Here is a 25232-nt window from a genome sequence, read left to right as displayed (position 1 = left end):
TCCTCATCTGCTGCTTCCTCTCTCCTCAGCTTCTGCTTCCTGTCCTATCACTTTACATTTTTAACCAATCAGAAATGCCCATTTATCAGGCTGCTCAGGGGCAGGTCCTAATACTGTCAGCTAGATGGTGCACTACTGCACCCAGCCAGCATGGACCCGGTGAGAAACATATAAATGGCCACACAGTAGCCTTGTAATAACATATAACATACTTACAATCCAACTATTAATCCGGTAGAATTACTTTGTATCAGGTGTCGTCTGTGGTGAGTCGTGTAGACCGGAAAATGTGTCTGGTGCTGAAGGAGGAGAAGTCATTCTACGCGTCCATCAGACGGGGATCACATTTATCTACTGGATTCTGTTACCAGAAGGAGACGTTCTTGCTACAACTGAACCTGGAGGATCTATTGATGAAAAGAAAGTGATAAAACAATATAAGGGAAGAGTGAGAAGTGAAGCTGACGGATCCTTACACCTCCGTAACTTATCACCACAAGATCAGAAGATCTATAAAGCAGATATACGAAAAGAAGAAGATAAGATCTGTGTACAGTTTAATCTCACTGTATATGGTAAGTCTATTGCGCGGTCATATATAACTCCATGAGGGGGTCAACAATAAAGAACAGGGGCTTTCCAGCTCCAATCTTTGGGGACATGGAGGGTTCACAACTTGGCCATTCTAGCCCAACCCTTTTTGGTGTGACTTTCACACTTTTTTTTTCTTGTCCTAAATGTAAAAAAAAAAAGTTCTTGCCATTTGAAACATTGAGCACATTTAGCAAAATTTTTGATGAAAGGAAATTTTGGTAAAATTAGACTTTTATTTAAATGAATGTATCTCAATGTTTTTCCATCTCCACCTATAAACCTTGGTTTCGATGTTTCTTACACAGAAAGATTATCTTCTCAAGACATCAAGATCAACCACAGCATCACCAGGAACGACACTTGCTCACTGGGGTTGTCGTGCACCATGGACAAACGTGATGTGACTGTAACATGGAGTAATCTAAACAGCAGTGATATCAATGTGACCCAAGGTGTCCTGTATATACCTCCGAGTGGTGTGAACTTCACCTATATCTGTACCGCACGTAACCCTGTCAGTAACGTCTCCGAAACTGTGATCCCCGGGAAATACTGCCAGACAGGTAATTCACCCTTAGTCTACAAGGAGAAAAATAAAACTTCACTTCTACATGCACTTGTTGAACACTGGAGTATAGAAGTGGAGGTGAGAAAAGTGCCTTGGAGGCTGAGATAGGGGGTTCACAAGTCACTGACATTTTAAGAGATATTGACTAATCATTAGGCACAAACACGGAAAACTCGAAGAACTAGGTGACTGTTTTACGCTCAAACATTGTCCTACCAAGTTTAGCAGCTCCCCTCCCCTCCCCATTGACTAGAGTCGAGTCTTCCCCGGTCTTGAATCCTCAATGTAATATCTCTCTAGTTACTTAGGCTGAAAGGAGACACTTAACCATCAAGTTCTAGAGGTTTTGGTCAGAATCTAGAGTTTGTCTACTCTTATAGACCATATTGGTTGCCTTTCCTCAACACATAAATAGACACAAGGCAAGGGCAGGGCTACAAAAACTACCCCTATCCCCATCATAACCTCATGAAGAAATGAAGAAAGGTTTCGATTAGTGGGAGGTGGAGAAGGTCATGAAAACCAAGAAGTTGCCCCAGGAACATCTAGATAATGCCTTTGGTTGTACATCTCAAGATGATGGGCATCAATATGGTGTTGGTCACCTCTTTCCCTTTGATCTTCTAGAAAGGCTTTGGATTACAAGGATTAACACTCATTTGCCAACAGGAGCCTTAGTGAGGTCAGAACTTGGCGTTGGGTGACAGTTCCTCCTGAATGGATGGTCATGTTTACCCGTCCAAACTCAGAAAATAATTTTAGGGATCTCGCTTTCTGCCAGGGTGTGTTATGTTGGAACAGGAAAGATCTTCCCCAAACTTCCAAGGGTGGAGGGTTCGAACTACTAAAACATGGTTTTCGGACAATTGTCTGTTTGGCTGAAATATTTTGGAATGCAGAAGCAGGAAGTAGAATATAAATAGATGGAAGAGAGTGTGACTGCAGGATCTGACTACACATGGTTTGCTTGTAGTCTGTAACCATGGAAACGAAATAGGTCTGACAGAAGCACAATACACATTTATAATTAGGAATTTTTGCAAAGCAGTTTCAATTTATACTTTTGATACGTGTGAGCAATAAACATTTTGGTTGGTCATTTTGCACATTGTCTGTAATTAAACAAATAACAAATAAACTAACAAATTATTTATTGTCCATGTTCTTCCTGCCAGATAGCGAGGTAGCAGCTGCAAGCGGTCGCTCATATATAGCTTGCTTTGTTGGACTCATTCTCGTCATTTTTATAATTTTTCCACTTTACATAATGAGGAACAAAAGTAAGTAATAGTACAATACAAGACGAGACCTTCAATGTCTAAGTGTCAGTGTCATTATCCTGTACCCCAAGTGTCAGTGTCATTATCCTGTACCCCAAGTGTCAGTGTCATTATCCTTTACCCCAAGTGTCAGTGTCATTATCCTGTACTCCAAGTGTCAGTGTCATTATCCTGTACCCCAAGTGTCAGTGTCATTATCCTGTACCCCAAGTGTCAGTGTCATTATCCTGTACTCCAAGTGTCAGTGTATCATTATCCTGTACCCAAAGTGTCAGTGTCATTATCCTGTACCCCGTTTCAGTGTCATTATCCTGTACCCCAAGTGTCAGTGTATCATTATCCTGTACCCTAAGTGTCAGTGTATCATTATCCTGTACCCCAAGTGTCAGTGTCATTATCCTGTACCCCAAGTGTCATTATCCTGTACCCCAAGTGTGAGTGTGTCATTATCCTGTACCCCAAGTGTCAGTGTGTCATTATCCTTTACCCCAATTGTCAGTGTCATTATCCTGTGCCACAAGTGTCAGTGTCATTATCCTGTATCCCAAGTGTCAGTGTAATTATCCTGTACCCCAAGTCTCAGTGTGTCATTATCCTGTATCCCAAGTGTCAGTGTATTATTATCCTGTACCCTAAGTGTCAGTGTATAATTTCCTGTACCCCAAGTGTCAGTGTCATTATACTGTACCCCAAGTGTCAGTGTCATTATTCTGTACCCCAAGTGTCAGTGTATCATTATCCTGCACCCCAAGTGTCAGTGTCATTGTCCGGTTACCTGAATAAATGTAAATTATTCTTTTGGACTTTATTTTAGGAAGAAGACAAAAACAAGAGATTGCTACAGCGTACGCTGAGGTTATAAATCTTTATCTATTCAGTAATTAATAATTTGTAGAACATTTTGAGTTGTGTAGAATTATAAATTCTTTGTGTCTTGGATATTTTTCTGTATTTATGATGCTTTCTAGGTCTATTTTATTGCATTTACATGAGGATGATCCGCTATGTGCCGTGTTTAGTCTATTACTTTTATATATATTCTGCTGTAGACTCTTCACAATGTAGATATGAGGTTTGTACCCCGTATACTATGATGCTGTATATAATTACATTCCAGTTACCTCACCCATGATGCTTTGCAGCTAGGATACTGTTATGTGGAGGATGTGGAGCGTTAACATGAGGGATACCAGAGAATATCCCATTCATTTCTTAATCATAAATGTTAATAATACAGGTGGGAACCACTCAAACTCAAGGGGAAAATTCCTATTGTGAGAGTCAAAGAGAAATTCAAGAACATAAAACAGTGTACAGCACGGTCCAGCACACCAAGGTATGTAACAATATGACTTCACAAATGGTGGTGAAAGTCCTGCGGAGATAGTACAAGTAGTGGTGATAGTCCTGTGGAGATAGTACAAGTAGTGGTGATAGTCCTGTGGAGATAGTACAAGTAGTGGTGATAGTCCTGTGGAGATAGTACAAGTAGTGGTGATAGTCCTGTGGAGATAGTACAAGTAGTGGTGATAGTCCTGGGGAGATAGTACAAGTAGTGGTGAAAGTCGTGTGGAGATAGTGCAAATAGTGGTGATAGTCCTCTGGAGATAGTACAAATAGTGGTGATAGTCCTGCAGAGATAGTACAAGTAGTGGTGATAGTCCTGCGGAGATAGTACAAGTAGTGGTGATAGTCCTGTGGAGATAGTACAAGTAGTGGTGATAGTCCTGGGGAGATAGTACAAGTAGTGGTGAAAGTCGTGTGGAGATAGTACAAATAGTGGTGAAAGTCCTGTGGAGATAGTACAAGTAGTGGTGATAGTCCTGCGGAGATAGTACAAATAGTGGTGATAGTCCTGTGGAGATAGTACAAGTAGTGGTGATAGTCCTGCGGAGATAGTACAAGTAGTGGTGCTAGTCCTGCGGAGATAGTGCAAGTAGTGGTGATAGTCCTGTGGAGATAGTACAAGTAGTGGTGCTAGTCCTGCGGAGATAGTGCAAGTAGTGGTGATAGTCCTGTGGAGATAGTACAAGTAGTGGTGATAGTCTTGTGGAGATAGTACAAATAGTGGTGATAGTCCTGTGGAGATAGTACAAGTAGTGATGATAGTCCTGTGGAGATAGTACAAGTAGTGGTGATAGTCCTGTAAAGATAGTACAAGTAGTGGTGATAGTCCTGTGGAGATAGTACAAGTAGTGGTGATAGTCCTGTGGAGATAGTACAAGTAGTGGTGATAGTCCTGCGGAGATAGTACAAGTAGTGGTGAAAGTCCTGTGGAGATAGTACAAGTAGTGGTGATAGTCCTGCGGAGATAGTACAAGTAGTGGTGAAAGTCCTGTGGAGATAGTACAAGTAGTGGTGATAGTCCTGCGGAGATAGTACAAATAGTGGTGATAGTCCTGTGGAGATAGTACAAATAGTGGTGATAGTCCTGCGGAGATAGTACAAGTAGTGGTGCTAGTCCTGCGGAGATAGTGCAAGTAGTGGTGATAGTCCTGTGGAGATAGTACAAGTAGTGGTGATAGTCTTGTGGAGATAGTACAAATAGTGGTGATAGTCCTGTGGAGATAGTACAAGTAGTGGTGATAGTCTTGTGGAGATAGTACAAATAGTGGTGATAGTCCTGCAGAGATAGTACAAGTAGTGGTGATAGTCCTGCGGAGATAGTACAAGTAGTGGTGATAGTCCGGTGGAGATAGTACAAGTAGTGGTGATAGTCCTGGGGAGATAGTACAAGTAGTGGTGAAAGTCGTGTGGAGATAGTACAAATAGTGGTGAAAGTCCTGTGGAGATAGTACAAGTAGTGGTGATAGTCCTGCGGAGATAGTACAAATAGTGGTGATAGTCCTGTGGAGATAGTACAAGTAGTGGTGATAGTCCTGCGGAGATAGTACAAGTAGTGGTGCTAGTCCTGCGGAGATAGTGCAAGTAGTGGTGATAGTCCTGTGGAGATAGTACAAGTAGTGGTGATAGTCTTGTGGAGATAGTACAAATAGTGGTGATAGTCCTGTGGAGATAGTACAAGTAGTGATGATAGTCCTGTGGAGATAGTACAAGTAGTGGTGATAGTCCTGTAAAGATAGTACAAGTAGTGGTGATAGTCCTGTGGAGATAGTACAAGTAGTGGTGATAGTCCTGTGGAGATAGTACAAGTAGTGGTGATAGTCCTGCGGAGATAGTACAAGTAGTGGTGAAAGTCCTGTGGAGATAGTACAAGTAGTGGTGATAGTCCTGCGGAGATAGTACAAATAGTGGTGATAGTCCTGTGGAGATAGTACAAGTAGTGGTGATAGTCCTGCGGAGATAGTACAAGTAGTGGTGCTAGTCCTGCAGAGATAGTGCAAGTAGTGGTGATAGTCCTGTGGAGATAGTACAAGTAGTGGTGATAGTCTTGTGGAGATGGTACAAGTAGTGGTGATAGTCCTGTAAAGATAGTACAAGTAGTGGTGATAGTCCTGTGGAGATAGTACAAGTAGTGGTGATAGTCCTGTGGAGATAGTACAAGTAGTGGTGCTAGTCCTGCGGAGATAGTGCAAGTAGTGGTGATAGTCCTGTGGAGATAGTACAAGTAGTGGTGATAGTCTTGTGGAGATAGTACAAATAGTGGTGATAGTCCTGTGGAGATAGTACAAGTAGTGATGATAGTCCTGTGGAGATAGTACAAGTAGTGGTGATAGTCCTGTAAAGATAGTACAAGTAGTGGTGATAGTCCTGTGGAGATAGTACAAGTAGTGGTGATAGTCCTGTGGAGATAGTACAAGTAGTGGTGATAGTCCTGCGGAGATAGTACAAGTAGTGGTGAAAGTCCTGTGGAGATAGTACAAGTAGTGGTGATAGTCCTGCGGAGATAGTACAAATAGTGGTGATAGTCCTGTGGAGATAGTACAAGTAGTGGTGATAGTCCTGCGGAGATAGTACAAGTAGTGGTGCTAGTCCTGCAGAGATAGTGCAAGTAGTGGTGATAGTCCTGTGGAGATAGTACAAGTAGTGGTGATAGTCTTGTGGAGATGGTACAAGTAGTGGTGATAGTCCTGTAAAGATAGTACAAGTAGTGGTGATAGTCCTGTGGAGATAGTACAAGTAGTGGTGATAGTCCTGTGGAGATAGTACAAGTAGTGGTGATAGTCCTGTGGAGATAGTACAAGTAGTGGTGATAGTCCTGTGGAGATAGTACAAGTAGGGGTGATAGTCCTGTGGAGATAGTACAAGTAGTGGTGATAGTCCTGTGGAGATAGTACAAGTAGTGGTGATAGTCCTGCGGAGATAGTACAAGTAGTGGTGCTAGTCCTGCAGAGATAGTGCAAGTAGTGGTGATAGTCCTGCGGAGATAGTACAAGTAGTGGTGATAGTCCTGTAAAGATAGTGCAAGTAGTGGTGATAGTCCTGTGGAGATAGTACAAGTAGTGGTGATAGTCCTGTGGAGATAGTACAAGTAGTGCTGATAGTCCTGCGGAGATAGTACAAGTAGTGGTGATAGTCCTGCGGAGATAGTACAAGTAGTGGTGAAAGTCCTGTGGAGATAGTACAAGTAGTGGTGATAGTCCTGCGGAGATAGTACAAATAGTGGTGATAGTCCTGTGGAGATAGTACAAGTAGTGGTAATAGTCCTGCGGAGATAGTACAAGTAGTGGTGCTAGTCCTGCGGAGATAGTGCAAGTAGTGGTGATAGTCCTGTGGAGATAGTACAAGTAGTGGTGATAGTCTTGTGGAGATAGTACAAATAGTGGTGATAGTCCTGTGGAGATAGTACAAGTAGTGATGATAGTCCTGTGGAGATAGTACAAGTAGTGGTGATAGTCCTGTAAAGATAGTACAAGTAGTGGTGATAGTCCTGTGGAGATAGTACAAGTAGTGGTGATAGTCCTGTGGAGATAGTACAAGTAGTGGTGATAGTCCTGCGGAGATAGTACAAGTAGTGGTGAAAGTCCTGTGGAGATAGTACAAGTAGTGGTGATAGTCCTGCGGAGATAGTACAAGTAGTGGTGAAAGTCCTGTGGAGATAGTACAAGTAGTGGTGATAGTCCTGCGGAGATAGTACAAATAGTGGTGATAGTCCTGTGGAGATAGTACAAATAGTGGTGATAGTCCTGCGGAGATAGTACAAGTAGTGGTGCTAGTCCTGCGGAGATAGTGCAAGTAGTGGTGATAGTCCTGTGGAGATAGTACAAGTAGTGGTGATAGTCTTGTGGAGATAGTACAAATAGTGGTGATAGTCCTGTGGAGATAGTACAAGTAGTGGTGATAGTCTTGTGGAGATAGTGCAAATAGTTGTGATAGTCCTCTGGAGATAGTACAAATAGTGGTGATAGTCCTGCAGAGATAGTACAAGTAGTGGTGATAGTCCTGCGGAGATAGTACAAGTAGTGGTGATAGTCCGGTGGAGATAGTACAAGTAGTGGTGATAGTCCTGGGGAGATAGTACAAGTAGTGGTGAAAGTCGTGTGGAGATAGTACAAATAGTGGTGATAGTCCTGTGGAGATAGTACAAGTAGTGGTGATAGTCCTGCGGAGATAGTACAAGTAGTGGTGCTAGTCCTGTGGAGATAGTGCAAGTAGTGGTGATAGTCCTGTGGAGATAGTACAAGTAGTGGTGATAGTCTTGTGGAGATAGTACAAATAGTGGTGATAGTCCTGTGGAGATAGTGCAAGTAGTGGTGATAGTCCTGTGGAGATAGTACAAGTAGTGGTGATAGTCCTGTAAAGATAGTACAAGTAGTGGTGATAGTCCTGTGGAGATAGTACAAGTAGTGGTGATAGTCCTGTGGAGATAGTACAAGTAGTGGTGATAGTCCTGCGGAGATAGTACAAGTAGTGGTGAAAGTCCTGTGGAGATAGTACAAGTAGTGGTGATAGTCCTGCGGAGATAGTACAAATAGTGGTGATAGTCCTGTGGAGATAGTACAAGTAGTGGTGATAGTCCTGCGGAGATAGTACAAGTAGTGGTGCTAGTCCTGCAGAGATAGTGCAAGTAGTGGTGATAGTCCTGTGGAGATAGTACAAGTAGTGGTGATAGTCTTGTGGAGATAGTACAAGTAGTGGTGATAGTCCTGTAAAGATAGTACAAGTAGTGGTGATAGTCCTGTGGAGATAGTACAAGTAGTGGTGATAGTCCTGTGGAGATAGTACAAGTAGTGGTGATAGTCCTGTGGAGATAGTACAAGTAGTGGTGATAGTCCTGTGGAGATAGTACAAGTAGGGGTGATAGTCCTGTGGAGATAGTACAAGTAGTGGTGATAGTCCTGTGGAGATAGTACAAGTAGTGGTGATAGTCCTGCGGAGATAGTACAAGTAGTGGTGCTAGTCCTGCGGAGATAGTGCAAGTAGTGGTGATAGTCCTGCGGAGATAGTACAAGTAGTGGTGATAGTCCTGTAAAGATAGTGCAAGTAGTGGTGATAGTCCTGTGGAGATAGTACAAGTAGTGGTGATAGTCCTGCGGAGATAGTACAAGTAGTGGTGATAGTCCTGTAAAGATAGTGCAAGTAGTGGTGATAGTCCTGTGGAGATAGTACAAGTAGTGGTGATAGTCCTGCGGAGATAGTACAAGTAGTGGTGATAGTCCTGTAGAGATAGTACAAGTAGTGGTGATAGTCCTGTAAAGATAGTGCAAGTAGTGGTGATAGTCCTGTGGAGATAGTACAAGTAGTGGTGATAGTCCTGTGGAGATAGTACAAGTAGTGCTGATAGTCCTGCGGAGATAGTACAAGTAGTGGTGATAGTCCTGTAGAGATAGTACAAGTAGTGGTGATAGTCCTGCGGAGATAGTACAAGTAGTGGTGATAGTCCTGTGGAGATAGTACAAGTAGTGGTGATAGTCCTGTGGAGATAGCACAAGTAGTGGTGATAGTCCTGTGGAGATAGTACAAGTAGTGCTGATAGTCCTGTGGAGATAGTACAAGTAGTGGTGAAAGTCCTGTGGAGATAGTACAAGTAGTGGTGAAAGTCCTGTGGAGATAGTACAAGTAGTGGTGATAGTCCTGCGGAGATAGTACAAGTAGTGGTGCTAGTCCTGCAGAGATAGTGCAAGTAGTGGTGCTAGTCCTGCGGAGATAGTGCAAGTAGTGGTGATAGACCTGTGGAGATAGTACAAGTAGTGGTGATAGTCCTGTGGAGATAGTACATGTAGTGGTGATAGTCCTGTGGAGATAGTACAAGTAGTGGTGATAGTCCTGCGGAGATAGTACAAGTAGTGGTGATAGTCCTGTGGAGATAGTACAAGTAGTGGTGATAGTCCTGTGGAGATAGTACAAGTAGTGGTGATAGTCCTGTGGAGATAGTACAACTAGTGGTGATAGTCCTGCGGAGATAGTACAAGTAGTGGTGCTAGTCCTGCGGAGATAGTGCAAGTAGTGGTGCTAGTCCTGTGGAGATAGTACAAGTAGTGGTGATAGTCCTGTGGAGATAGTACAAGTAGTGGTGATAGTCCTGTGGAGATAGTACAAGTAGTGATGATAGTCCTGCAGAGATAGTACAAGTAGTGATGATAGTCCTGCGGAGATAGTACAAGTAGTGGTGATAGTCCTGCGGAGATAGTACAAGTAGTGGTGATAGTCCTGTGGAGATAGTACAATTAGTGATGATAGTCCTGCAGAGATAGTACAAGTAGTGATGATAGTCCTGCGGAGATAGTACAAGTAGTGATGATAGTCCTGCGGAGATAGTACAAGTAGTGGTGATAATCCTGTGGAGATAGTACAAGTAGTGGTGATAGTCCTGTGAAGATAGTACAAGTAGTGGTGATAGTCCTGCGGAGATAGTACAAGTAGTGGTGATAGTCCTGTAGAGATAGTACAAGTAGTGGTGATAGTACTGCGGAGATAGTACAATTAGTGGTAAAAGTCCTGTGGAGATAGTACAAGTAGTGGTGATAGTCCTGTGGAGATAGTACAAGTAGTGGTGATAGTCCTGCGGAGATAGTACAAGTAGTGGTGATAGTCCTGTAGACATAGTACAAGTAGTGGTGATAGTACTGCGGAGATAGTACAATTAGTGGTAAAAGTCCTGTGGAGATAGTACAAGTAGTGGTGATAGTCCTGTGGAGATAGTACAAGTAGTGGTGATAGTCCTGCGGAGATAGTACAAGTAGTGGTGATTGGCTATATTCCGTTGGTGTTTCTGTTGTTATGTCTGTTGTTTTGCCCGGAAAAATATAGCTAAATGCTGCACCATTCTTCCCTTCAAATATGATGGAACTATTGACGGTAGTGTGAACTGAGCCTACGGTGAATATACTCCTGTATAACCAAACAATCCACGTGCTGTTACTGCTGGATCACAAATGTCATTGCAAAATATTAAATATAAGTACAAGATATAATTTATATAAGTGATCACCGGACACATGACGGTAATATTAACAAACATTTCTTGTTATGTCAGAAAAAAAATTCTCAAAAGAAGTCGGCCGGGAAACAGGCGAAAGAAATAGACTCCGTGTACAGTAAAGTCAACTTACCCAACAATCCCAAGGTACGTCACATGTACAACCGTCTGAGCACTGCAGTAATATTCAGTTATGGGGTCATTATCCTGTACCCCAAGTGTCATTATCCTGTACCCCAAGTGTCATTATCCTGTACCCCAAGTGTCATTATCCTGTACACCAAGTGTCATTATCCCGTACACCAAGTGTCATTATCCTATACCCCAAGTGTCAGATATAGCCAGTCTCAGAGATGGCTTTTTCTTTGCCACTCTGCCCTGAAGGCCAGCATCCCGGAGTCGCCTCTTCACTGTAGACGTTGACACTGGCGTTTTGCGGGTACTATTTAATGAAGCTGCCAGTTGAGGACCTGTGAGGCATCTATTTCTCAAACTAGAGACTCTAATGTACTTGTCTTGTTGCTCAGTTGTGCAGCGGGGCCTTCCACTTCTCTTTGTACTCTGGTTAGAGCCTGTGTGTGCTGTCCTCTGAAGGGAGTAGTACACACCGTTGTAGGAAATCTTCAGTTTCTTGGAAATTTCTCGCATGGAATAGCCTTCATTTCTAAGAACAAGAATAGACTGTCGAGTTTCACATGAAAGCTCTCTTTTTCTAGCCATTTTGAGAGTTTAATCGAACCCACAAATGTAATGCTCCAGATTCTCAACTAGCTCAAAGGAAGGTCAGTTTTATAGCTCCTCTAAACAGCAAAACTGTTTACAGCGGTGCTAACATAATTGCACAAGGGTTTGCAAGTGTTTTCTAATCATCCATTAGCCTTCTAACACAGTTAGCAAACATAATGTACCATTAGAACACTGGAGTGATGGTTGCTGGAAATGGGCCTCTATACACCTATGTAGATATTGCATTAAAAACCGGACGTTTGCAGCTAGAATAGTCATTTACCACATTAACAATGTATACAGTGTATTTCTGATTAATTTAATGTTATCTTCATTAAAAAAAACTGTGCTTTTCTTGCAAAAATAAGGAAATTTCTAAGTGACCCTAAACTTTTGAACGGTAGTGTATATACAGCACTAGAACAAAGCTCAGTGCATATATACAGTACCAGAACGAAGCTCAGTACATAAATACAGCACCAGAACAAAACTCAGTACATATATATAACGCCAGAACCAAGATCAGTACATATATACAGCACCAGAACAAAACTCAGTATGTATATATATACAGCACCAGAACAAAGCTCAGTACATATATATACAGCACTAGAACAAAACTCAGTACATATATACAGCACCAGAACAAAGCTCAGTAAATATATACAGCACCAGAACAAAGGTCAGCACATAAATACAGCACCAGAACAAACTCAGTACATATATATAATGCCAGAACCAAGATCAGTACATATATACAGCACCAGAACAAAGCTCAGTACATATATATACAGCACTAGAACAAAACTCAGTACATATATACAGCACCAGAACAAAGCTCAGTAAATATATACAGCACCAGAACAAAGGTCAGCACATAAATACAGCACCAGAACAAAACTCAGTACATATATATAATGCCAGAACCAAGATCAGTACATATATACAGCACTAGAACCAAACTCAGTATGTATATATATACAGCACCAGAACAAAGCTCAGTACATATATACAGCACCAGAACAAGGCTCAGTACATATATATACAGCACCAGAACCAGGTTCAGCACATAAATACAGCACCAGAAGCAAGCTCAGCACATATATATATATATATAACACCAGAATCAAGCTCAGTGCATATATACTGCACCAGAACAAAGCTCAGCACATATATATAGCACTAGAACCAAGCTCAGTACATAAACAAACCCCAAAACCAAGCGCAGTACATATATACAGCACCAGAACAATGCTCAGTACATTAATACAGCACCAGAATCAAGCTCTGACATATTTAAAGCACCATAACCAAGCTCAGTACATATATAATGCATGGAAAGGATATGCTGGGAGTTGCTGTTTCACAAAAAACAATCATACCACCCATCACCTCACAGCAGATCATACTGTAGTGACTACAGTACTGATAAGAGGCAGAATAAACATTTACATTGAGTGACTCACAGGTGACATCTTCTTAGGTTGGAGCCATACTTTTTCTCTTTTCTACTCAATCCGGTCCAGACCTCATGGCGACTTCTCCCGGCCACGGCCCATTTCTGTAATTTGCCGCATAGATGTCTTCAGCTTCTCACTGTTCAAACATTTCCGCACCTGTAAACGAAGATTACAGATGACACGATCTGTACCCCTAAATATAATAACTCTGACATATTAACAGCACCAGAATCAAGCTCATTACATATATAAGGCACCAAGTGTCAGTGTATAAGTATGCTGTACCCCAAGTGTCAGTGTGTCATTATCCTGTACATCAAGTGTCAGTGTATCATTATCCTGCACCCCAAGTGTCAGTGTATCATTATCCTGTACCCCAAGTGTCAGTGCATCATTATCCCGTACCCCAAGTGTCAGTGTATCATTATCCTGTACCCCAATTGTCAGTGCATGATTGTCCTGTACCCCAAGTGTCAGTGTCATTATCCTGTACCCCAAGTGCCAGTGTCATTATCCTGTCATCTAGTGTATCTTTTTTCTTTTATAAGTCACATATAAGTTATGTTCCCAAATCAATCAAAAAGCTTTTTGGAGGGATTTTTATGATCTGAATTGTACCTTATAATCTACAAGCCCAAAAAGTATTTTATAAGGTGCATCACTTTCTATTCTGGAATGTAGGAAAGTCAACAAAATGGAAAGTATGTCCAGTCTGCAGGAGCTGGTGACCAATGTAACGTTACAGATGACATGGTATGTAAAGAAATAACACCGATCATCCATGTAATGAGCCTGAGATATTCACTGGACTGGATGCATCTATCTATCTATCTATCTATCTATCTATCTATCTATCTATCTATCTATCTATCTATCTATCTATCTATCTATCTATCTCATATCTATCTATCTCATATCTATCTATCTATCTATCTATCTATCTATCTATCTATCTATCTATCTATCTATCTATCTATCTATCTCATATCTATCTATCTATCTATCTATCTATCTATCTATCTATCTATCTATCTATCTATCTATCTATCTATCTATCTATCTATCTATCTATCTATCTATCAATCTATCTCATATCTATCTATCTATCTATCTATCTATCTCATATCTATCTATCTATCTATCTATCTATCTATCTATCTATCTATCTATCTATCTATCTATCTATCTATCTATCTATCTATCTATCTATCTATCTATCTATCTATCTATCTCATATCTATCTATCTATCTATCTATCTATCTATCTATCTATCTATCTATCTATCTATCTATCTATCTATCTATCTATCTATCTATCTCATATCTATCTATCTATCTCATATCTATCTATCTATCTATCTATCTATCTATCTATCTATCTATCTATCTATCTATCTATCTATCTATCTATCTATCTCATATCTATCTATCTCATATCTATCTATCTATCTATCTATCTATCTATCTATCTATCTATCTATCTATCTATCTATCTATCTATCTATCTATCTATCTATCTATCTATCACATATCTATCTATCACATATCTATCTATCTATCTATCTATCTATCTATCTATCTATCTATCTATCTATCTATCTATCTATCTATCTATCTATCTATCTCCTATCTATCTATCTATCTATCTATCTATCTCATATCTATCTATCTATCTATCTATCTATCTATCTATCTATCTATCTATCTATCTATCTATCTATCTATCTATCTATCTATCTCATATCTATCTATCTATCTATCTATCTATCTATCTATCTATCTATCTATCTATCTATCTATCTATCTATCTCATATCTATCTATCTATCTATCTATCTATCTATCTATCTATCTATCTATCTATCTATCTATCTATCTCTCTATCACATATCTATCTATCTATCTATCTATCTATCTATCTATCTATCTATCTATCTATCTATCTATCTATCTATCTATCTCTCTATCTATCACATATCTATCTATCTATCTATCTATCTATCTATCTATCTATCTATCTATCTATCTATCTATCTCCTATCTATCTATCTATCTATCTATCTATCTATCTATCTATCTATCTATCTATCTATCTATCTCATATCTATCTATCTATCTATCTATCTATCTATCTATCTATCTATCTATCTATCTATCTATCTATCTATCTATCTATCTATCTATCTATCTATCTCATATCTATCTATCTCATATCTATCTATCTATCTATCTATCTATCTATCTATCTATCTATCTATCTATCTATCTATCTATCTATCTATCTATCTATCTATCTATCTCATATCTATCTATCTATCTATCTATCTATCTATCTATCTATCTATCTATCTATCTATAATCTATTTCTCTATCACATATCTATCTATCTATCTATCTATCTATCTATCTATCTATCTATCTATCTATCTATCTATCTATCTATCTATCTATCTATCTATCTATCTATCTCTCTATCTATCACATATCTATCTATCTATCTATCTATCTATCTATCTATCTATCTATCTATCTATCTATCTATCTATCTATCTATCTATCTATCTATCTACGTTCAAATTATGGGATCCTCCTGACATGGTAGTAAGAGGTTTCATATCATAATTTTGCATTGTATTCGTAAGGGTTCTCCGGCATTGCGGGTTATGACTATTTTACATCGGCCAATTTTTGGGCAAATGAGTGTTCGCAAAATGCTCATTTCTGATACTTGCCCTGTGTGAACAGGGCAACGATCAATGTCAGCCGATGAACGAGAAAACGCTCATTCATTGGCTGATTGCATCGTTTCAAATGCCCAAACTATTATCATTGTCGGCAGCATCTTGGTGTGTAAACAAGGAGAGGCGCTGGAGACGTGATAATAATGTATGGGGATGAGCGATCATAGTAACAATGACTCGTCCCCATACAAAGATCCTCGTGAAAGGAGCAAATGGGCACCAATCAACGAGCTGATCTGCGCTCCTTTACACGGCACATGGCGGGCCTTGTAATACCACCTTAATATGTACATACGCTATAACCAAACAATCCACGAGCTGTTACTGCTGGATGACACAAAATGTCAGTGCAAAATAGTAAATATAAGTACAAGATATAATTTATATAAGTGATCACCGGACACATGACGGGAATATTAACAAACATTTCTTATTATGTCAGAAGAAAAATTCTCAAAAGAAGTCGGCCGGGAAAGAGGAGAAAGAAATAGACTCCGTGTACAGTAAAGTCAACTTACCCAACAATCTCAAGGTACGTCACATGTACAACCGTCTGAGCACTGCAGTAACATTCAGTCATGGTGTCATTATCCTGTACCCCAAGTGTCATTATCCTGTACCCCAAGTGTCATTATCCTGTACCGCAAGTGTCATTATTCTGTACCCCAAGTGTCATTATCCTATACTGCAAGTGTCAATATCATGTACCCCAAGTGTCATTATCCTATACCCCAAGTGTCGTTATCCTATACCCCAAGTGTCATTATCTTGTACCATTGTTTCCTTTGACGACATTACTTGCGGTCCTGGTACTCTCTTGGCCCCAGGGCTTCTGTGAAGGTTGATTGTCCAGAAGTCATGAAACTAGGGTAGGGAGGGTTACAGGAGTAATAGAGGGTGTAGCAGTGATCTAGCAGGATAAGAACTATATTGACAGAGTGCAAAAGGCAAAAGCAGATACATAGGCTCAAAAAAGTTTAGTAAGCAGCCAAAGAAAAGTACAAGGGCATGTAAACTATACATAGTCAGAAACACTGGGCGTGGCTGGCAAACATATAAAATAACAATCAACATGGGGTACAGTGGGGTACAGAGAAACTAAGTCAGTCAATCCGAGTCAAACACAGGTTAGCATTGCATCAAGGTGAGTTTATTACTGTCCAATAGAACATCATTCCACATCACTTAAAAGAAACTTCCATAAATTTTTTTATCATGCGTAAAATAGACGTTATAGGATCATGTAATATACCGGGGCCGCTTCTTCTTTCACTCTGGTTGCCCAAATGCAAGTTTCTAAGGTGCTGTGTACACTATAGGCTTTAACACCACAGGCAATAACAACTACCACTGCATGAAACTGGGCGATACAAGAGAAGGGGACCCTTCTCTGACATCACTTCCTGCTCTGCAGCTATTGGTTGAAGCTTCACCTCACAGACTTCCTGTTCTACCCGCCCCCTGCATTCTCTCTGCACATTATACTGATAATCCTGAGAGCTCTCTGCTCTATTTTAACTACTTCTTCTGTTTTTTGGTCCAAACGCAAGAGGAAGCAACTAAAATGTTTTCATTTACCGTCATTTACTGTATTTTTTGCATAAATGTGTGACCCTTCAGATTGCATGTTAAGCCTTGCCCAGAAAGTAGTTGTGAAATACATTTTCCTTTAACAACTTTTTCTCTCTAAGGCTTTTTTTTTTTGTGGTCAGGAAACACGTGTTTTGTTGACATTACTAAGAATAGATAACGGGTAGTGAAAAATATGTACAAAAAGATACACTCGAGACCACAAGAAAATTCAAGAACATTTAACATGACTATGGGATAGCAGATAAGCTAGAGCTGATGTAGCCCTACCACCTTACCTATCATAAAAGACACCGACAACTTATTTTTGGTAAAAGGCCACAGCAGCCATCTTTATTAACCAAAAAATATAAGAATTACAACATGGTAGTCATCATAAATAACCATAAATTACTTTATAAAAGAACAATACATCTCACAGGTCCTTGAAGGCATGTCTCCCTTATATTCCTAAAAGGTCTTCCCCTTGCCCTCAGCCGTTCTGCACCGATCCATGGACACCAACTTTCTCTAAGACGTGTAAACCTTCCTGGGGATCTTGCCCACAAGAAATAAATCATCAGGGCTGAGTGATTGACCCAGGTCCGAAAAACTCCAACAACAAATATTTGGGGTTCATGTGCCTGTGAAGGATGATTTATTTGCTTATATTCTCTGTATGAAATTACATTGTGAATTATCAAGCAGGATGCCGAATTACTAAGATATGTAATATGTGAAAGTGATGATAATGTTTAAATGGTTTAGTTTCGTGCAGCAGCCATCTTGTCTGGAGTTCCCATCTTGGTTCTTTTGTAGTGAATAGGAAAGTCATTGTTCCTTTAATACAAGTAATGTTGATTTCGTATGTTTTATCTTTGACCTTGGTTCCCATGCGAAGATGGACAGGGAGTGAGATGGGAGTGAGATGGGAGGATGGCAAGTATGCGTGAAGAAAGGTCTCCCCCCATCTCCACGAGAATATTCTGTCCAAAAGAGAGATAAGAAACCTGTAAACATAATGTGTGAAGAATTATAATGATGTATCTGGGATGTACGTTATGATATGCTTTTTACTGAATAACAAATACTGTTACATTGTCTCTGATTGGTTAACCTCAAGCCTACACCCCTTCTGAATTTCAGTTTAACAGTTTGAGTTTGGTAATAAATCCTTCAGAGGAGCATTTTGAACATTATCAGCAGCGTCTGTGTGTTTTCTTCTCCTCTCTCGATATATATCGGTGAAATATCCTAATTAGGATACTGACTAATGGAGTCTGGCCTTGAGAGTCTGTTGGGACTCGTATAAATTTCAGTCTAATATATTTTGAGCGATGGATTTCCACGACAGTAATGGTGCCGATTAAACCCGGGAAGATTGCACGTCTGATAAGCTGTCACTGGAGAGGTCTGGCTTTGCATCTGTGAATTACAAAAAAACCGCGGTAGGTAAGGAGCTTATTCTTACACCATTCACACATGTATTGCGTAAGCCTTGGAATCCAGCTGTCAGAACGTCACTTCTATGGACGAGACTCCTTAGTCAGAACGGGTTGAAAGATGGATCCAAAAAGGTATGTTGAAGCTTTTTGTGTGATGAAGGATTGCAGGTGTGTACGTGATCTTAAACTGTTGATATGAAAGACATGAGAGAATTTTTGCCAGCAAATACATAGTTAACAATTGTGAGAAGCCTTTGGAATGCAGTGACGTAGCGCATGGTGGAGAGAAGTCGTAACTCACATGTGAAGTATTTGAAATGCAAAGATTGTAGTTTGGACTGTGAGGAAAAAACAAAACTTCTGCTTGCTGCTTTGTTGTAGCGTTATTTGTTATTTAGTTGTGTAAAATTGTTGAGGATTAATAGTTGTTCTGTTACCCGTTTGTCTGGGATTATAGTTGGGAGGTACTGACTGGTATTGGCTCAGACCCATAGACAGTTGTGAGTAATATCATGTAGTACCACAGGGGCTTCAATGGTTAAGTCCTGATAATGTAGAATCCAGTGCAAGGAGAAGCAATTGTGTCTATATTGAATTTGCACTCAATATCATTACCCAGTGCAACAGGGAAAACTTTGAATACTGTATTAGAAAATCATTTATATTTTCCTGGCTCATTGCCAGACAGTGATATTGTGTGTAAGGGTCTATAAACCAGTTGTATGCATTGCCAGACTGGCATAAGGTGGGAATCAGTACAGACTGATTTCTAGCACATGATAATCCGGCATATACACTTTGATGTAAAATAACATCCAAGTAATTAAGTCTGTAGTAGTATAACATCAGACCGCTGGATTGAATACCGTTGTAATATAACATCCTGTATTCAATGAATGACCCTGACACTTATCCCAGGTGCCACCTGTGTCGTAGTAGTAATTACAGTGAAGAACATTGGTATTGGATCAGACCCATAGCCCGTAAATAAATTATCACCAACATACATAACAGCCCCCTAAACTACAACCCACAGAGTGAACGGCTGAGCGGGGAGGATAACATATATATGTTACCAAATATAATTTGCATGTGAAACCATTGCAAAGTGCTAGAGGAAAGAGTTTGGGATATATGTTACATCATGGGCTCTATGAACTGAAAGACACCCCCCGGCAGCAAGTGTTCTGCATAAGTGAAGTGTTACCAACTCCTGCTTGAATCAATGGAGGTTCATGAATGTCGATTGTGTTGAAGAATTTGCTCTTGTAATTGTTGATTGGCAGCATTTTGTCTGTTCTTGATGTTCAATCCAGTGAGGGATCAGAGGATTCTACTGCTAGAATGTCTGGAGGAACGACTTTTGATATCGTATTGGTAAGACAGTCTAGGAGATAGACTGGTCTGAGATATCTGTCGGCAAACGTGGCCTGTTTGCCTGGAGGTGGGGGATTTACCGGAAATCACCCTACTGCTCTCCGACCATGGGGTCAGGAGGAAGTTGGACAAAGATGCTTTGGGGCACTGGTCCCGGCCAACATTAGAATGAGCAAAAGGAGCTGGGGCTTTAATTATAAAGTATGTGAAGGCAAAATAACACACTGAAAAAAATTGTTGAAGAGGCTGGCAGCGTAAGAAGGATGTTTGCATGTGATAAAGACAATGGTTTGTGGAAAGTTGAGAAAGGGAGTGGAGTGGCCAGGACAAGGCATAAGTTAAAAGGACAAAGCAGGTGATTACAGGTGGTTACAAGTAAGATGATGTGAGAAAGAACAATTTAAATACAGGTGTAAATTTTCATTGGAAGAGTGAAGAAAACGGAGCAGCCCGGTACATTGCAGTGACTAACGTGGGTCAGAACGGGGGGAGTGTAATGTGTAATGTGATGTGACATCTGTGTGATGTGTGATGTGTGCAATGTAACATGTGTGATGAGATGAGACATCTCTGTGATGTGTGTAATGTAACATGTGTGATGTGTGATGTGTGTAATGTAACATGTGTGATGTGATGTGACATCTGTGTGATGTGTGTAATGTAACATGTCTGAAGTTTGAAACTAATGGCCACAATAAAAGCAGAACTATATTGTATGTTTCCTATTTTTAACAGCAGTAATGTCTAAAAATTTTAGTGTTTTGTGTATGGGGTTAAAATCTGTTCTACTTTTTTTTCATTTTTTTTTATGCAACGTGTTTTATTTTCGCGCAGCGCAGTCGTCTGTAACTACACCAAGCGAGAAAAATATTACAGCCGGCTGGATCTGTTTGTAGAAAGATAAAAGCTATACTGCAGATTAATGTGTTATAATGTGATAAGATTTAATGTTGGAATGTTTTGCTGTTGATTCAAATGTATTAAAATACAGATATTGTGAGACACGGGGTCTTGATGATGTATGTGCCCCCTCTGTTCCCTATTCTTATGTACAGCTTATTGGTTTGCAGTAATTAATATTACCAGATATATTATTTTCTGTGTTATTGAATAACTAATTACATTTGTCTTGTTTTTGTTTTCACACATGAGGCACGTGCTATAGTGCTGCCTAAATGTTATTTTTGAAAATGTGAGATGTTTTACAGGTAAATGGTTGCAGGTCATTTTAAAGATAAAATGTATTTTTGTCAGGAGAAAGTAATCTTTTTTGTTCCAGGCTGTTGTGTATTACAGGGGGCTAAATTAGTGCCCCCCCCCCCCGATAGAGTGCTTAATTTCATTATGTTGATATGTAGTTTTGAACCCTGCTACATTATTTTCGCAGAGTCCAAATAGGAGGGAATGTTGAAGGGACTGATCAGGTAGTTTTTTTTTTTGTTCTCCTTTTTACAGGCAATTTTATAGCCCCTTCACAGCCAGAGGGAGCTATGCCAAGCACTGCCCTATCCCAGTGGCTGAGAAAGGGTTGAAGATTTCCCAATGTTGAAGGGACTGATCAGGTAGTTTTGTTTTGTATTTTATTTTGTTTTGAATTAATGAATTTGGTTCTAGGAGATCTACAAAATGTGTATGAGCTTCAAGGAGTAACCCAGATTAAATGTGTATGAGCTTCAAGGAGTAACCCAGATTAAATGCGTATGACAGTAACTTATATTTTGAGGTTTTTCTGTGTAGATGGTTCCAGATCCCCCTCCAGCCAATTTACACAGGAGGTGAGGTGACGTCACTCACAGATGAGTCTTTATAGATTTAGATGGGGAGAAGGCAAAACAAAAAAAATGTTTGAATATTGTTTATTTTATGGCAGATTTCAGTAACATATTTTGTTTGTTTTTGTATTAATCAGGTATTTACAGGACCTGGTGGGTGGGATTTACAAGTGTTCTGGATCATCAGATAAATGTGGAACAATAAAACTCCACCCTTTTGAAATGTTCTATCTATATGTGACATGGGTTTCCAATGTAAATTTGTAATGTAGACATACTTTATCATATACAGCATGTGTAGAACAGGATACGAGGCACAAGGTAAATTACCCAGAAACCACTCTCACCTTCTTGTTCATCTCAAGGAGCAGAGCTCGAGGTTCTCGCTGAGGCTTGTAACCTGGCAGAAGGTAAGACGGCCGACATTTACACTGACTCTAGGTACGCTTTTGGCATCGCCCACAATTATGGGCCCATTGGTAGTAGGAACTTTGTTGGATCATTGGGTAAGCCAATTGAGAGAGCGAGAGAAGACAGACCTGACAACAAGAGTATGTGCAGCCAGGTATCAGTAAATTGGCTTGTCCCTGGATACAATAATGCCACCACTAGGTTTGTAGCAGCCGGCGTGATGTGCGCACGGCATGACATAGGTAAAACAGCAAAGGTACCTGTGAAAAGTGCAGCCCGGCCAGATTAACAGTCCCAGCGACTGCAGAACATACAACTACCCGAGGTAGAAGTGTATGACAATGTGCTCGTGTGTGTAGACCTGTTCTCAGGGGGGCCTGAAGCCCGGCCTGTATTTTCCCCACTGCAGACTTTGTGTGTAAGTGACAGGGGAACAATGTTATCCCAAGTATTGACCTGATGTTTGTACAATAAGATATCAGCAGTTCTCCAGATGTTATTCCAAAGTTAGTTTGTTTAATAATTGTATTTAAGAAGTGTTGTGGGAATATTAAATACTGAAGTTAAGTTTTATGTAAAGTTCTGGACCAGCCTTAGCATTGGACTATTAGAGTCATGCGTCAGATAAAAGGTACAGAAGTGGAATATTCCCATTAGAAAACATTTTTAGTTATTTGTTTTTTGTCGTTGTTATTGTGAAAGGAAAATTCTGTGCAGTGTTTGTGTGTGTGTGTGTGTGTGTGTATATATATATATATATATATATATATATATATAAAAAGAAGAAAAATGAGTTTGCATGTATCATTTCTAGTTATTGCTCAATGTGAACGTTTGATGTAAAGATGTTATTTGTTAATGTTTTTCTTCAAATTAATTATTTGATTAAGATCAATTAATGTTTATACAATGAAAAAGCTTGTTCTCCACAGGAAGAGTCCAACTGGGAGCGGAAGGCGTGAGAACCAGATTCTAACAGAATGTGGACGGATAAGGGAACGTGAACCGGTAAGACCCAAGGCACTCTTGATGGCTTTTGCATTGATGGTGTATGACCTCACATATGCCCCAAGACTGCAAGGATCGATTTGGTAAGATCTAATTGGTATGTCCCAGGCTTTACAGCTGTTGCTGCTAAATTCTGTTAGAGCTGTTTGATTTGCCTACAGAACAGTCCTGGCAGACCGGTGCCAACCTTATCATACCCGCCTCCCACAAAGAGAACAGACCTTGAGAGGCCTCCCCATGCAATACAAATTAGAGTAAGAAAAATTGGTTTGTGACATTTGTCAGATAAACATGTGGAATCTGTGTATATTTTGGTGAACTGGAAATGTTCCAGGCAATTAGCTCAGATCAAGGTACAAATCCTGCTGGAAAGCGTGACACCAAGTGCATATGAAATGTACCCAATAATTACACATCTTCTAGGTGCCCTGTCCATTGGAACAGAGAAGTTTTTCTTATATAAAAGGTGTTTGTTTGATTTAGTTTAAGGGCCTGACATTGTTATTGTATGTACTTAGAACAACTTTTATAATACGTAGATGTTATCACCAGATTAGTAACAATTGACAAGGGTTGGGGTTCCCCAGCAAGTGCCATTAAACATGAACTAAAAGATTTTTAATACAATGAACTCCATTACTGAGGTGCGGTACAACGCGTTTGTCATGAACTGACGGCAGTGTCACAATTCCAAGCAGCCGCCCAGACAAGTAAGAAGACAGCTGAGCGGAGGGTTTGTGGGGTCACAATAACACCCCACTAATCCGCCTACGTGGGATCTCACACCAGGCTCACAGCATGAGGTGTTGTGTATAGCCCGGTGACGTAAACTAAAAGAGACGGTGTCTGACAGATGAAAAGGACCAAACCAAGTCCTGATGACATCAGCAAAGATCAAAGTAAGGACCAAAGACCTGAGTGAATCCATCAGCAGTATCAAGTGCAGAAGACAGGAGAAGAAGAGGACGATGATGTACATGACTTGTCAATACACTGGTGGGAACCCATACCCTAACCGGACATTGGTGATGGCATCATATTAGTTGTGGCCCTATTGATATACTGTTTGAGTTTCATAATCATAATATATATAATTTCTGTAATTTAATATGAGAAAAAGGGAGGTTTGTGAAGGATGATTTATTTGCTTATATTCTCTGTATGAAATTACATTGTGAATTATCAAGCAGGATGCCGAATTACTAAGATATGTAATATGTGAAAGTGATGATAATGTTTAAATGATTTTGTTTCATGCAGCAGCCATCTTGTCTGGAGTTCCCATCTTGGTTCTTTTGTAGTGAATAGGAAAGTCATTGTTCCTTTAATACAAGTAATGTTGATTTCGTATGTTTTATCTTTGACCTTGGTTCCCATGCGAAGATGGACAGGGAGTGAGATTGGAGGATGGCAAGTATGCGTGAAGAAAGGTCTCCCCCCATCTCCACGAGAATATCCTGTCCAAAAGAGAGATAAGAAACCTGTAAACATAATGTGTGAAGAATTATAATGATGTATCTGGGATGTACGTTATGATATGCTTTTTACTGAATAACAAATACTGTTACATTGTCTCTGATTGGTTAACCTCAAGCCTACACCCCCTTCTGAATTTCAGTTTAACAGTTTGAGTTTGGTAATAAATCCTTCAGAGGAGCATTTTTGAACATTATCAGCAGCGTCTGTGTGTTTTCTTCTCCTCTCTCGATATATATCGGTGAAATATCCTAATTAGGATACTGACTAATGGAGTCTGGCCTTGAGAGTCTGTTGGGACTCGTATAAATTTCAGTCTAATATATTTTGAGCGATGGATTTCCACGACATGCCCCAACAACCATATTTAACTTTAATTTATATTCTTTCTGCCTTTTAAGAACCCCCTCATCCATGACACAACGAGCATGTATGACCCTTTATACATGATCGTCCTTCCATAAACTAAGGGCTTTTTCAATACCC

The 25232-nt window shown here is 40.0% G+C and overlaps 1 protein-coding gene across 3 annotated transcripts in view; it reads left to right on the top strand.

The window, feature by feature from the left end:
* LOC142664893 (SLAM family member 9-like) overlaps positions 1-24942 on the top strand; it is a 30451-nt gene extending 5509 nt beyond the window's left edge. Inside the window, exons 2-10 of one of the 3 annotated variants that reach the window (XM_075844313.1) lie at positions 255-575; positions 900-1157; positions 2338-2442; positions 3257-3297; positions 3680-3778; positions 10820-10909; positions 13630-13701; positions 16131-16220; positions 21535-24942. In XM_075844313.1, coding sequence (XP_075700428.1) covers positions 255-575; positions 900-1157; positions 2338-2442; positions 3257-3297; positions 3680-3778; positions 10820-10909; positions 13630-13701; positions 16131-16220; positions 21535-21546 — 1088 coding nt within the window. In that variant the 3' untranslated portion in view covers positions 21547-24942. Of the gene's footprint in view, positions 1-254; positions 576-899; positions 1158-2337; positions 2443-3256; positions 3298-3679; positions 3779-10819; positions 10910-13629; positions 13702-16130; positions 16221-17735; positions 19221-21534 lie in introns of those variants that run through there. The other 2 variants (XM_075844312.1, XM_075844311.1) reach the window with 2 other exon arrangements.
* Positions 24943-25232: the final 290 nt, after the last annotated feature.

This window comes from Rhinoderma darwinii, chromosome 12 (genome assembly GCF_050947455.1).
Source record: "Rhinoderma darwinii isolate aRhiDar2 chromosome 12, aRhiDar2.hap1, whole genome shotgun sequence".
Taxonomy (NCBI): domain Eukaryota; kingdom Metazoa; phylum Chordata; class Amphibia; order Anura; family Rhinodermatidae; genus Rhinoderma; species Rhinoderma darwinii.
The sequence above is the reverse complement of the archived record's forward strand: the minus strand, read 5'-3'. Positions and strand labels throughout refer to the sequence as shown.